Here is a 15,359-nt window from a genome sequence, read left to right on the forward strand (position 1 = left end):
TATCCCAAACTCAAACTCTACATTGTTAGAAGGGAAACCTCATGCCAAGCTCTATTTTGGAGCTCCTAACAAGCTCACAGCAAGTCTAACAGGCCAAGAGTAGAGTCTTGCAACTGTAGCATATGGTAAGATTAGCCAAAGGCCCATGGCCTGTTTCTACCAATAATGATAATGTTTTTGCAGTGCCACTCGGCAACAACAGAAGCAGTACAGAATTCTGGTTTTCCCTCATCCACAAAAAAGCAGAGGGGAGTAATATGTAAGTGTTGTATGTGTGTGTGCTAACCCTCAGAATTCTAGGGACAGAGGCATTTCTATTGGAAAATATAGAGAAAATATGTTCTGTGTGGAGGATGCGGAGTGGGCCTGTTTTATGGTACACCTCCTGGAAAAGGAAATTGTAGGTAGGAGAATTTTTTTGGTTGCTGTTAGATTAGCCTCATAATTCTACTGGCACCTTTTGATATTGCTCGCCAGTATAGTGTAGTAAAGTGGAGTTTAGGAAATCTTTCAGTTAAAAAAGCACATCTGTTGACACTCATTTACTGACATAAAAGGTGTGCTAGACCACTTAACAGATGGCTTTTTAAATATTAGTGTTGCAGAAAGCTTTCTCTACCAGTGCTTTCCTGGCCTTGGAATTCTCATTGTAAGCCTAAGCAGTGAAAAGAGCTGAGGGTTTTCCCCTCAAAATGCTTTTCAGATGCCTTTTCCTTTCCCTTACCTTAAAGTTTGTTGCTCCTACAACATAGAAAACCTGAAGGAAACCAGGGAAACCTTAAAAGAAATATTGTAACCAGTTGGGGTTGTGTCCAGCCAAAATTTGAAGACAGTGTAAATTTGCCCAGGATTTCAAGCTGTCACTGTTTATTTTCAGTGCTAGTTGCCATATCTCAAAATCCTGACGCTGTAAAGTTGTCAGAGGTTAAGCTTCCTGTGTGCACCATTAAGTAGCTTTCAACCTGGTCCTGTCTAGATAGTTTGCATATTCTTTAGATGTAAGACAAGTTACTTTCATCACATATGTTACAGTGTGGAGCCATAAATCTTTTGGTTTAAGAAATACTGGTCTGGAATTTGAGCAACCTCAAAGGTTCCTGCCCCTATTAACAATAACAGCAAATACTTGCCAGCAATATTAAAATCGTTCTTAAGCAGACAGGCATTTATAGTCAGCTTTACTGCTGGTGGCCAGGGGTATTTTGCAACAGCTTTTCCATTTTTCCCATTGAAAGCATTTATTGAGATTAATGCTTATTTTTAATTCTATGGTTGGTTAGGTTAAATTGTGACTCTGCTTTTTAAAAATAAATAAATAATTTTGTGGTTTCAGCCATTGTGATACTTATAAACTACTTGAGATTTAGGTGCCTGTGCCTGATGTACTGAAGTTCTGAATAAAATAACTAATCCCAGGTGTGGCTGTGCTTCAGCCTAGATACTCAAGTTGATCATTATGTTTTCTAATGCATGAGATGGTTAAAATTTGCAAATCCTTTTACAGCATCAGTGTGTTGAATTTGGCTCAGGAATTGCAATTTTCAAGTAGCCGAATTCCTTTTGTGCAGAAAAAAGATAATGCCTTAAACAATTATATGCGTCTGAATATGCAGCAGAAATTAACTAAGGTGCAGTTACCAGATAGAGCCATTTACCTTTCCATTTTCATTGTATGCTTAGACAAAACATTTTGAGATATCGTCTAAGTATTTGCATTTCAGGAGTCACTGCATAACAACCAACATGTTGCTAGACCTTACCCCATTTTTATAGAATGGAGGTTCCGCAAATTAATTTTGAAAACACCTGAAAATCAGAAATGCTTTGCAGGCTTTATGTAGAAAAATTGCCTTTGCAGATGGTTTGAAGCAATACAAATCTGTTGTAATATTTTGTACTCTTGGGCTGTACATATTGTAAGATTATTTGATATCTGGAGCGAATAGATGTAGACCAAGGAATATGAGAGACCTGTATGAGAAAATTTAACACAAAACTTACTGAATGTCTGTTGGCTGGGGGATGAAAGTTAAGCTTATATAATATTCCCCAAGCCATACCTTTTTTATCTATTAGTAGGATAAATTGAATGACAGACTTTCAGGTTTTTTCAGGAAGCTTTTGCTGCAAGTTGTTTGCTTTGCAGAACATGGAAAGAAAATACAGAGAAACCATTCCTGCTCAAAAAATAAACTTAATTTTTTAATAACTTTAGATATTTAAATACCTTATAGCATAGTTGTACTCTCAGCTTTCATACAACAGAGAAGTGCTTTGATTAGAAGATAATCGCTGAATGGCTGAAATCTGCCTCTGTAAATTACAAGGGAAAACATTAGTGTACCTGCATGGTAGTAGAGCAATTTGGCTGGGCAGCAAATTAATTTTTCTTCATCCTGAATTGGAAAGAATGTGATAGTCCCAGAAGGCACCTATACTGTATGAGAACTTTATAATTCCGTCTTTTTTTTGGCATGAAAAAAGAGGAGGGTTTTGGTTTTGGATATTTGCTTCTGGTGCATTATTGAGTGATCGTGTTCCTACTTTTTAGTTGCCAACCTGTACGTGTAAATCTGCATATTTTATGCTATTATAGATGTATGTTCTTTCTTTTAAGTCTTGTAAATTTTTTACTTTTTAGTCATAGTTTTCACAACATAATCATATCCAGAATATTTTTATTTTTTGACAGTCAAGGAACAATTTTTTATTAGGCATAGGAAATAAATTATTTATGAGTCAAATCAAAGATAAAATGTAATAGTTTGCATATATAATATTATCTCAAAGACTTCTCTTAAAAAACATCCGTATAGGGAAAGCTAATAATTTCCAACTGTTTTTCCCTGAATATACTTAAGTATTAAAAAAATGCTACAATGTAAAAAGGAAGGTAGAAGAAATAGGGATGAAAAACAATATAAAAATGTAGTTAGTTAAGCTAGTATTTCACTCGCATAAAGCATGATTTTTTGAAGTTAGTGGTAGAGAGGTCAGGGCAAAAGTTGATCTTGAATTTTCTGAAAGATAATCCGATTTTTCAACAATTTAGAGCTTTTAGTCACTGTTGTAACTGAGATTTTTTTCCCCTTCCCTTTAATTTCATTTTTATAATACAAATGACATTCAAAAATAAGTTGTTGTTGAACTCCAGAAAGACTAATTCGCAAAACTGACTATTTTGGACTATGGATTGTTCTCTTGAGCGTGCAAAAGTGAGAATCTCCTTGCCTACCTTCTCTTGAGGATTTACAAGAAAAGTCAGTTTGGGAATTGTGTTGGCCTTATTCTTCCCTTATGTGGATATTAATTGATTTTAGTCCCATTGCACAAGCTATATTGAAGGTGCTTGGGAACAACACTGTATTCTGTGGCTGATTAATCTGTCTTCATAGAACTGGATTTCTAAAAATCTTTAGTCTCAAAGAATTGGTGTGTGTGGTTTGCCCATTCTTACACAACTATTTGTGTTGCCTCATTGTGCAACTGTTCTTTATAGTCTTATGAAGAGTTATGGCACTGGTCATTAAAGATGAGTATGTAGGCTTTATCGTGTGCTCTCAGTACTTTCATAGGAGGCAGTTTTCTGCAGGAACCCTTCTTCATTTATATATATTTAAGAAAAAGAAAAAAGGAAGAATGAGATGGGGACCTATAGGAGAGGAGGTAACTTTATAAATAATGTAGTTGCATACTGCTTTGGAAAATTGCTCTTGCCTATCGTACAGTTCTGCCCCGGTGCTAAACAAGTACCTTGAACCAGGTTTTTTTACTGATCAGTAATAGCTTAATTATTCTCTTTTTCTGGAATCCCTAATTAGAGATTCTGGATCTGTGCTGCAGAAATACTAAGCATTCTATGGTACAAATTAAATAATTGAGAAATCTGCTTTAAATACATAAGCATTTTGGAAAAACAACCCAACGCTTAAATATTTTACATTGGGTATCCAAAACTGAAAAATGCTTTTTTCAGATAGTACAAAAATACTTCATGGGTATGTTTTAAAAATAAATACTTTAATATTTGTAAAGCATTCAGATTTATAGCGACAAGCACCACTGAAAAGCAGAAAGGAAACTAGTAAGTCTCTTTTCAGTTCAAGCTTTGAATAGCAGATACTAATTAAGACTATCAGGCATTCGTTATATGCTAAGGATAAAGTAAAACATCAAAGCGATGTTTATTTAGGCCATACTTCGGCATTGAATTAGAGGTCTGAGAGGAAGAATAGTAGTTGTATTATTCAACAGCATCATAATTTATACCAGGTCTACAAATGGACCAGTTACAGGTTACTATACAACTTAGAGGGCTGCATTTACTATGAACTTTGGCTTTGGAACACCTTGATTCTGGGTGTGGCCTTCTGCATATAAACTAAAACCCTGAGCAAGGGGCTCCGAACAGTGTCTAAAAGACAGTGAGCTACCTTGGAAAATCATAGGAAGACAAGTACCTTGTCTGCTCAAGATTCAAAATTTAGAGTCCTTATGTAAGGTTAGACAGATACATCTGTTCTCCAAAAGCAATAAACAAGTAATGCTTGCTCTGTTCATTTGAAACAAAACTGAAATAGAGTTGTGAGGAAGAGGTGGCTTTATTTACTTTTCTATAAAATCACAGAAGCATTTAGGTTGGAAGGGACCTTTTGAGACCTAGTCCAACCCCCTGCTTGAGCAGAGTCCACTAGAGCAGGTTGTCCAGTACTGTGTCCAATAGGGTTTTTAATATCTCCACAGACAGTGATTCCACAATCTCTCTGGGCAACCTGTTCCAGTGTGTGACCACCCTCACTGGAAAAAAATTTGGGGTTTTTTGTGTTCAGATGGAATATCTTGTGTTTCAACTTCTTCTCATTGCCTCTTGTCCTGTCAATGGGTACTAATGAGAAGCACCTGGCTAGGGAGCCATCATCCCTCACCTCAGGTATTTATACACATTGATAAGATCCTCCTGAGCCTTCTCTTCTCCAGGCTGAACAGACGCAGGTCTTAACCTCTCCTTTTATAAAAGATGCTGTAGTCCCTTTGGCCCTGTGTCAGACTCACTCCAGTAAGTCCATTTCTTGCACTGGGGAGCTCAGAAATGGATGCGGTACTCCAGATGTGACCTCACCAGTGCAGAACGCAGAGGAAGCATCACCTCTCTTGGCCTGCTGGTGATGCTTTTCCTAACACAGCCCAGGATGCTGTTGACCTTTGCCACGAAGGTAGATTGCTGGGTCATAGTCAACTTCTTGTCCTCCAGGGCAGCCCTGTCCTTCTTTGCAGAGCTGCTTTCCAGCTGGTCAACTCCCAGTGTACTGGTGCATGGGGTTATTTCCCACCCAGGTGCAGGACTTCGTGTTTCCTTTTGTTGAACTTTGTGAGATTCCTCTCAACCCAATTCTCCAGCCTATCCAGTTCCTGCTGAATGGCAGTACAACCCTCTGGTTTATCAGCTGCTTCTCCCAGTTTTCCCTTGAAAACGTTGCCGGGTTAATCAAAACATGTGGTGTAACATCTAAGGGAAAAACAGCCCAGTATGTTACCTAGAGCAACACCCATACAGCTTCCCTTAACTTGTGGGTTTTTACCTGTAATGAGGCTTATGAGACACAGATTTGCTTTGAAATATTCTTTAAGGTACATTGATGTAAAGTACTTTTAATGTGGTTTTCTGAATAGCATGATTACTTCTATTATTAGCAAAAAGTCCTTTTTTTTCCCAGATAACAATTAATAGAATCATGCCTTTGGGCCTATTTGCAAATATGTGACATGGCTTTGGCTCTACTTTGAATATGGTTTTCTTGCTTGTTAGACAAAAAAGAACTGTGATAACAGTTTTCAGAAGTATTTATCCTTGCTTAGCCTTTAACTGGCTCTATAAAATGATGAGGTTTCCAATTTTATTTTAATGTTGTAAGTCAGCGTGACATCCTTCACACTTTAGCAAAGTCTCTTCTGCTTACTGACAAAGTAGCACTCTCATATTGAATTTAACCACATGTGCTGCTCTGAGCGGAATGCAGTAGCAGTTGCAGGATTTTACTTTTGAAAGAAATTTTCTTCTGTGTTGTAGTTCTCAGGAGAATGAAAAGAAGCTAACAAAGTTAGTCTTTATTACAAAATATTTGCTATGATAACTGCAATACTGTTTTCTAGAAAAAAAAATTTCTGACTTAAATGTTCATGGAAAAAGTCCTCATGTATCTCTACAGAGATTTTCATATCATGAGCAGTTACTGAGCACATGACCATTTTATGCAAGATGCTGAGAAGCTATCAATTTTGTGTATTGACATCTTGTCAACCTACACAGTTTTATCTGTTTTCAGCTTCTTGCAGGGATCTGATTAATCTGATACTGCTGAGATAAGTTCACATGCATAGTGACTGCTGTTACAAAACAAACTGAATATCTCTGTACATATTGAAGTGATTCATTCAATGCAAGCACAGCTTTGTACAAGTCATTCCATGACCTGCAGAATAATGAAACCTGATTCTGTGCTGATTTGTATCCTGAGTTTTCAGAGCACCAGACAGCCCTTTCAACCCCCGGTGTTCCCTATGGCTTTGTGTCCCTGCGATACCTGCTGCTCAAAACACACTCTCCATTCTCCCTCTGCTTTCGACAGCATCTTTGTTCCTCTTCTGTGTCACTGAACTACTGGCTGAGCAAGAGGCATCATGCCTAACTCCAGGCTAGGTTGGCATGCTTATGCTGTTAACTATAAAGCTCGTATTACTGCCTTTGTCTCACTGAGGGCACAGGTTTGAATCTTCTCTTTATTTACCTGGCCACTGTTTCCTTTTTGTTAGCTTGTTTAACCATACTTGGAGATAGTATCTCTTGGAATCCTTCTGTCAAATGTGGTTGAAGTTGGCCCAAAGGTTCAAAAAGTTAGAAGGAAGAACTGGTAGTTGGGTGGACAGAACTAAAAGACAGTGTGACTGCTGCTATCCATCAACCATACATTGTCGGCTGTTTGAGACTGGGCAGGTCATATGGATTCTAGAAGCTTTTTACATGTCACTACACCTGCCTGTCTTCTGTGAGTTTAAAAATATCCATATACCACTGATATGAGCTTATTGAGTCTCAGACCAAATGAAATATAAAATAATGTTTTTTAACATGAGTATCGCGTTTCCAGGTAGCTAAAATAGATTGTATATGTTCAACTTAGCTGTAGTTAAAATAGAAAAGAGACTGTTACACCTCTCAAAATCACACTCCGCACTGGCTGTTTCGGTTAACATGTCAGCTTCCTTTGCAGAGCAGGTATCGCCTCCTTTTTACCAGTGTCCCATGGCTGGCCAGTTTGTTTTAGAATCACTATTCCTAATTTTCATTCATTTTTCTTGTTATCTACATGCACAATAGGGCTTGGGGCATACTTTCTCTAAACGATGGTTATAAAAGTAAAAAGGTTTTTGATTAATAGCTACCCGTCAAAGGACTGACAACCAATCTCATACATAGACTTGTCTATGTCTCTGTTGTCCAGACAGGTTTTTTATTGCCATTTCACATGGGCACGTTTCCATTTTCCTTAATTCATTTATCTCACTCAGTTTCCTTTGTTATTAATTAGGGAAAGAGGTCCAGATCATCTATCATATTTCTGATTGTTTGAATTTGTTGAAGCAGATAATTATCAGTCACAAAAGGAAATTGCATACATCCTAGGAAATGCTTGAAATCTGTTTTTTGTGCCAACATGGTTTATGGTTGCATTGCTACAATCCTCAAAGCATACATTGGAAAACAGCCGTATTTACTGCTATCTTTTATTTCTTCTCATAGTGCTATAATAGATAGGGACAGTGAGAGATTTTACTAATTTTTTCTTTTAAGATGGTTTTGAATATATCTATTATTGCAGTTGTTAGCCTACTTGTAATTACCCAGATTGCTTTTATCCCCTCTTTTTTAAGCTGAAGATGTTTCATATTTTCTGGTCATATGGCACCATCCACAGCTTTGTAGCTTTATTGAGAAGCAGTTTTACGTAATAGCTTTTTTGTAATTCATAGAAATTATCTGATCCCTGTCCAAATGTAGTGTTATTGATCCATAATTTTATTTCTGTCTCCCTTTCCATACCTTATTTCATTAGTCAGAAGTCTCAAACTTACTGCTCTCAATCAAAAGACAGACTTTGGACCCTACTTAGATATATTTTTTTATTCTGTTTAAACCCCTTTTGTAATTTATATAAATCCCTTATTTTATTTCTCTTTCTGTAGTTTGTCTGAAAAAGAGCTATTGTTGTTTTAATTTTCTTTAAAAGACTCACTCAACCTCTTGGTAGTTCATATTTTGTCCTTATGTCTTCTGACTGGGAAGATGCAGGTAAGTTTGATGAACAGTCCTTTTTGCCAACTCCGTCATTTTTTCTAACACTTCATTTTCTGATTTGTATTTGAAGTTTTTTGCTTAAAAGTCTTGCTTCTTTGTTAGGTTCTGCCATTAATTGTCTTTAAGCAGTGGTGAGGCAGCAAATCTTTGAGTTCTCAGCATTAGATCTTTGTCTTAACCACTCATTACTCGACAAAGAATTTGGTAAATAAAGTCTTCTGGTGACTACAGATATTTGTTCTGCAAACAAACAAAGCCCTAAGCATCAGATGAACATATCAGCTCAACTACAGTAAACAAGGACTTTCTCCTTCCTAAGTGGGGACAAGATCTGTACCACTTCTGCCTAACCATCTTCCCAGAGCAGCCCATTGCTATGTAAAGCATTTTTTTTTTTTGGGGGGGGGGGGGGGGGGGGGCAGGAGACAGAACCTTTTGGAGGAATCTTTTGCACTTACAATGAATTAAAACTGATCTCCAAATATCCAGATTTCCACTTGCGTACTCCAAATATCCAGTGATACCGCAAATTGTAGCCCAAGTCTTTTGACTTATTTTAGTGCTTGGTGTTGACCTGTCTATGACTAATACACATTCTAAAGACGTTTCTCTTCTTGACTTCTGTATGCAGGGGACTGTGGCAAACATAGAGGAAGTTGGTAGATTTGCAAAAATGTTGCCTACTAGAGGAAAAAATGGTTGAAAACTTACCACTTGTTCCCTTTTATATTTCAGGTATTGGTGGTAATCTAGTAGCTATTCAAGCTAGCAGAATTTCTACCTACCTCCATTTGCATAGCATTCCTGGAGAGCTGCCAGAGGAAGCCAAGGGTTGCTATTATCCATGCAGAACCTATTATGGTACAGGTATGTATTAGTCAATTAATTGTTAAAACTACTGTCTCATGTCTCCTCTTTCCCCCCCTGTATGCCAGACTGTAGCACCGGTGAGAAATGGCAAAAACCTGAACTTGTATGCAATTCAAAGGCAGCAGAGGCTTGGCAGTTTCCCTTGCCTGCAGCTGTTTGCCTGCAGGAATCACAAGGAAACCCCTGCAGGAGGCTATGCATAGAGAGGAACACCGGGAAAGGTGTAACCTTGGCAAGGGTCAAGGATAGGGACTCATGAGGCAGGACACTGATGATACTCACACAGACCGATTTCAACCTTCATCTTTACTCAGCTTACCTACCTGCTCCTAACCTTTGTCATTTAACCCCAGGAGTTCAAACCAATCTCCTGTTAGGACCTGTTAGAACTTTATATCTGATGTTATTACTAAGCCAAGTCCTTGCTTTCCATTTCCCATTTGCCATTTTATTTCTAGATTCTTGCTTCACAGCTTCTTATTTCTCCCCTGTATTGCCCCCCTTCCTAATAATGTAGTAACTGTGGTGAAATGCGATGTGTCAACAGCATGTATTACACTTTCACGTTTATGAAATTAATTGGAACAGGCCAGAATATGATAAATGTCGGATTACTTTTTAGAAAAATAAGGTACTTTTGAGGATGTCTTGAATACGGTGTCCAAAATGTCCTCTTTCCTAGGAAGGCTTTAGGAGGTCACTGCAGCTCCAAAAAAATAGATGGTATTACGTGAGTACAGAATGAAAGCAGTTTGCAGCCTCTTCTGGAAGAGCCCTGCTTAACTTTTCTGGCAGACACTAGGGGTGACTTTTTTCCACCATGTGAAAATCCTCAAGGAGTCTTTTAGGAGAAAATAATGGCTGCTGTTCCACAATAGTCAATGCTTTTTATATTTAAATTAATAAAAATCTGATACAGTAATTTAATAGTTTAACTGAATCTTGGATTTTTTTTTTATTGTAGGAGTAAATAACAAATCAGCCCAAGTTCTGCTTCTTTTGGTGATTCCTGGACACCTGATTTTCTTGTACACTATCCACTTCATGAAAAGCGGCCACACTTCCTTAACTCCTATCTTTATAGCAGTATATTTGTTTGCAGCTCTACTACAGGTAAGAGCAAGTACAACTTGAAAACGCTTGTATTAAATCAAGTTCTTGAAGAAAATAATGTTTTATCTGATTTCTGAAATCTCATGAATAGTACAAGAAGGTATGGGTTAATACAGGCTTTCAGCACAGTTTTGAAGTAACTAATTATCTCCACATGTATATGGCTTACACAGGTGTATCTGTATTGTGAGTGCTTTTCAGAAGACACTTGATTGCATTATTTCCCAGTCATCCATCTTGCACTTGGTCTTTCTTATGCTTCTTGGAACCATTGCATCTAAAACCCCCATCCTTTTAATCAACTAGAGGGGAGACAGAGAGAAAGAAAAGTAGCATTTATGAATAATGAATACCTCAAGGAAAACTCTCAAAGAAATCTCCTAAAGTGGTTCACATTACTGTTTTAGTTAACATAGTCAAAAATACAGTAGATGTGAATGTTATGGCTTGCGTGGTGCATTCTTAATATGTATTAAAGTTGAAATTAGTCTGACGGCGATCACTGTACAAGCAATTTTAATTGCATTAATTGTCAAATGTCATTACATTATTTTGGCTGGTCTTAGTGGCCTGTTCACACCCAGGAAAGGCAGTTCTTGAAAGATGCCTTTTGAAATAGCAATGTCTTGAGGTGAAATGATTTCACTTAGAGAAATCAGTAATACAAAATGAAATGTTTTCATTAAATCCACAGCCAATTTTTATCTAAAACTTGGCTGAATTAACTATAAAGTTTCCTTGTACCTTAAAAACAAAAATTGACTGTGTATGTTACACAACAAAAATACAGTTGAAATATCCATAAGTTAAATATACATGCTGCTTCTAAAATTGTAACCAATTTAGTTTTAAAACACAAACATCATCATCATCAGTCAATCCTTAATAAAAATTATAAATTTTAATGTTCTGAATTGTCTTTCTGTGTTTATAACACTGCTATTTCAATAAAGACAGGTTTCAAAAACTGGTACTATTTTAATTCCATGTGAGAATTCTGTACTTTTTTGGTAGAAGATAACTGGTGACATTCCAGCCTTTGCAAGTGAGAATGTCATACTAAAAGTTGTAAATTACTTTGCATTTTCCTCTTACATGATATTGTTATTTGCAGCCTTATCACTTGTTTTATAATGTGTTCACCTGAGGAAATGATGCTGTTCCTTCACTCTGTCTGTTCTGGCTGTCTGGCTGTCCTTTCTAATAACTTCTGAATCCTTTGGCCCATTTCAGTCAAGTTTTTATAAGTCTCTGTTCTCTCAGTGGTACTAAGTTCCTATAAGGCTCGTTCATAAGTTCTAAGTTCATATAAGCCTCTGCTGAAGGTAAGACTGCAGTGTGATTTCAGCCATTATTAGTCTTCAGAGATTTCACATGGGAATCAACCTGAATTCACAAACCTGTATGAAACCCATACAATCCTCCTGCTCACAGAACTTTGGTCATAATATGTTTAGGGATACAAACCTTTTTGTCAGCAGCAAAGGACAGGGTAAGACGTGAGAAATGCAGAAGTTCAGCTGAAAACCAAGTTAAGGCATTGAGGCAAGACTTTCAGATCACACAGTAATTCAGACCCAACATAGGCACATATACACATGTAAAGTTAATTTTTATAAATTCAAGGTCTGATTATTCAGTTTTGCCGTCATGCATCTCCATTGCAGTCTATAAGGCAACACCTGATTTTCTTGATTTTTCACCTCTAAAGCAGACATACCGGTTTTTTTTCTTTTTCCCCACTGCCTTTTTATAGGTTATTTTTTCCTCTTTATCTTCTGTCTTTAGCCATAACAGGTAGTTTGGGATGTATTTACTTTGAAACTGAGCAACAGTATTGCACACTAACTTCTCATGGGTCTTGATAGATTTACAATTTGGAGCCCCATGTTTTTTAACACCTCCTGGAAATATTTAATAGATTCTTTTCCCCATTTTAATTATTCTGGCATTTTTCTAGGGGTAATTATTGTAGTTTTGCATTCCTCTAATTAGAGCAGATTTTAAATTTTCAGAGAGATTATTCTTGCTTTAACCCTTAAATCTTGAACATATTTTATTTCCCTGTTGGACTGAAGCACTTTCCTACTGCAGTTGCATGCTTTTAAGTTTCTCCTTTCTCAAGGAAAACACTTAAATATTTGTACTCATTCCTCTTCCCTTTTTTCAGTGACATCATCTGGGCACCTGGACATAGTAAAGAACAGTTTTCAAGCTGCCATTTCTTTTGGCATAAGGCAACATCTACTGATCTCATTTTTCCAGAATTCTTTTACATTTTTGTTGTCCTAGTGAGAGCTTTTCCAGTTCTGCTGTAAAACTGAAAAACCTTGCAGCTAATTATTCTCATTTCAATTATCAACAAAACAAATCCACTGACAGTCTTGAGCCATGAGAGATCTGCATTCTAGGCCTTTTTAATAAAATACTGGACTTTGCATTTATTTTCACTTTGCATGGAAGGCATATGAAAATGGATGTCAGAAATTTCAAGCCTGCTTGCAGGCTATATCTTTTATGTTTGAGGTGGTAGATGATAATTTAATAGAACATAGTGATTCCCAAAGGTAAGAGTTATAGTCAGTCCTGTGTTTGAGGAGATTTGATATCAATATTTGCCCTTTCCTATTCCTTACTTATATTTATCTTGGGGAAGGAAAAGGTAGCTGAATAATGATCATGGGAGTATACCACCTATTCACATATTTTTCCACTACGTAAAAAAATTAATGCTAAATTATAAAACAACAGCAGCAACGAAGCGAATTTTCTATCTTTAAAATTCAAGTGACTATTGTAAGATGTTAAATTATTTAATGACAAATTTTACAGTGGACTGAAATAGATTGTTAATTAACTTCAAGATCTGTTTATTATCTCTGATTGTCCAGCTCTGTATTTGTTTAAAATGGAGAGGAAAGGGATAGGGAAATGACAAAAGTAGAACTGGAATGTTATAGTAAGCTGAAACAAATCATGAAAATGTTAACACAAAAACTTTAATTATTACTTCTATATTTCTCTATTCCTTTGTTAGGTTATGGTATTCCACGTTATCCCTATGGTGAATTGTAATATATATATATATGAATTCTATCTGGCATTTTAACAAGACTTTTTCGGATTGCCTGTAAACTTCAATATTTTCTGCCCAAAGTGATAAAAGAGAATTTATTTGCATTGCAAACTCTATACAGTATTACTGAAGTTCCAATGAGATAGTTAATTCATTTTCATCCAGTTCTGATACTTTCATTATTTGATTTTTGTTTTTCACCACCCATGCCTACAAGCTTCTTTCCTTTATTCTCCCTAACTGTGCTTAGATATTGTCTCCCCAGCATGGCATTTAATCGAAATATTTATGGGAAATAAGTAATTAATATGATATGATGTATGTTAGCAATAGTATGATTTAGTTATTATTGATTAAAAATATGCTACATAGTAAAACAAAATACAGTTTCACTGAATATGTAGTTGTTTCTGAAAATCATTGAATTTTAAGATACTTCAAATAATATAAGTAGCCAGTATTATGATCTCCATTCTCTCTAAACAAAAAAGTTCTGGGTCTCTAGACTTAAGAAATCCCAGAAAGTGTTTTATTTTCTTTTGTTTTAATCTTCCTACCTTTAACATTACAGTTGTTTCTGTTCTTTACAGAATCACAGAATGGCAGGGGTTGGAAGGGACCTCTGCACGTCACCTTGTCCGACCCCCTGCTTGAGCAGGGACACCCAGAGCAGGGGGCACAGGAGCGCATCCAGGCAGGTTTTGAATATTTCCAGGGAAGGAGACTCCACAGCCTCCCTGGGCAGCCTGTGCCACTGCTCTGGCACCCTCAAAGTGAAGGAGATTTTCCTCATATTCAGGTGGAACTTCCTGCGTTCTAACTTGTGCCCATTGCCCCTTGTCCTGGCATTGGGCACCACTGAAAAGAGTCCAGTCCCATCCTCTTGACACCCGCCCTTTAGATAATTATAAGTATTGATGAGATCCCCCCTCAGTCTTCTTTTCATTCTTGAATTGTTCTTCAATTGAATTTATAAATTAGTTCTGTTGAAATCCAAAGCTATACTGCCTTTAACTTTAGCAGGGCTAGGATTTTGTAATTATATTTTCATAAAGGTGGGGAAAACTACACAAATATTTATATTAATCTGCATGCAGCTAGAGCTTTTAGGCTTAAGTTCAAAAGGTCTGAGTTAGCTCTGTAGTGAAGAGTCTGTTCTGTGTTTATGAATGGCAGTACCAGGGGGGAAAAAAAAATTACTATGAGAAAGGTATACCCTGTAAGTATGTAGAGTACTTCACAAAATGCAGCGTACAGTACTTGGGCAAGTCAATGTGCATTAATGAGAGCCAGTATATTGATTTTAAATGTGTTTTGGATTTGGTGAGTGGCATCTATTTAGGAGGAATACTCTCTTCTTGAAAATTTTACAAAAACAAGACACACACAGGCACATACCAGTATGCTACATGCAGTTGCGTTCTGGCATTTGACCAACAACGAATATATTAACTGAAAAACAGTCCTCCTCTTATACCTCAGAAAAGCACAAGTATTTTTTAACTGTATAAGTCTATGCACTGAGCAAAGTTTCATCCTCTGTCTTGTCAACCTGCAGTAGAATGAGAGCAGCACTGGAACTGCCAAGCCATCAGCCCTGGCACAGGGCTCTGAGCATTCAAAGGCAGCCTCTGTTCTTCATGTTCTCACTGAGCCAGTAAAACGCCCTCTAAGGAATTTTCACAGCTCCTAACCAAATCTGAGCACACAGTTACTTTAAAGTCTGGGGGAATAAACAAACAATAGGAGATTCCCAGAGCTATTACCAAGCAAATAAGTAATTCCAAAATGCAGTCCTTCTTATCCAATGAAGGTCAGATGTATGCTGCTGTGAAGTAACTTTTGCAGTGGTTCAGGACTGTTTGGGGCAATAGAAAGCTAAGAATTCAGCGGTGCTTGAATTGACTTCCTGATCACATCAAAAATGTCTTGGATTTCTCACCGGTG

The 15,359-nt window shown here is 36.9% G+C and overlaps 1 protein-coding gene across 1 annotated transcript in view; it reads left to right on the forward strand.

Moving 5' to 3' along the window:
* SLC41A2 (solute carrier family 41 member 2) overlaps positions 1 to 15,359 on the forward strand; it is a 55,620-nt gene that overhangs the window by 32,696 nt on the left and 7,565 nt on the right. Inside the window, exons 9-10 of the mRNA XM_064456020.1 lie at positions 9,089 to 9,220; positions 10,188 to 10,336. Coding sequence (XP_064312090.1) covers positions 9,089 to 9,220; positions 10,188 to 10,336 — 281 coding nt within the window. The remainder of the gene's footprint in view (positions 1 to 9,088; positions 9,221 to 10,187; positions 10,337 to 15,359) is intronic.

The sequence above is a fragment of the Phalacrocorax carbo genome, chromosome 1 (genome assembly GCF_963921805.1).
Source record: "Phalacrocorax carbo chromosome 1, bPhaCar2.1, whole genome shotgun sequence".
NCBI classification, from domain to species: domain Eukaryota; kingdom Metazoa; phylum Chordata; class Aves; order Suliformes; family Phalacrocoracidae; genus Phalacrocorax; species Phalacrocorax carbo.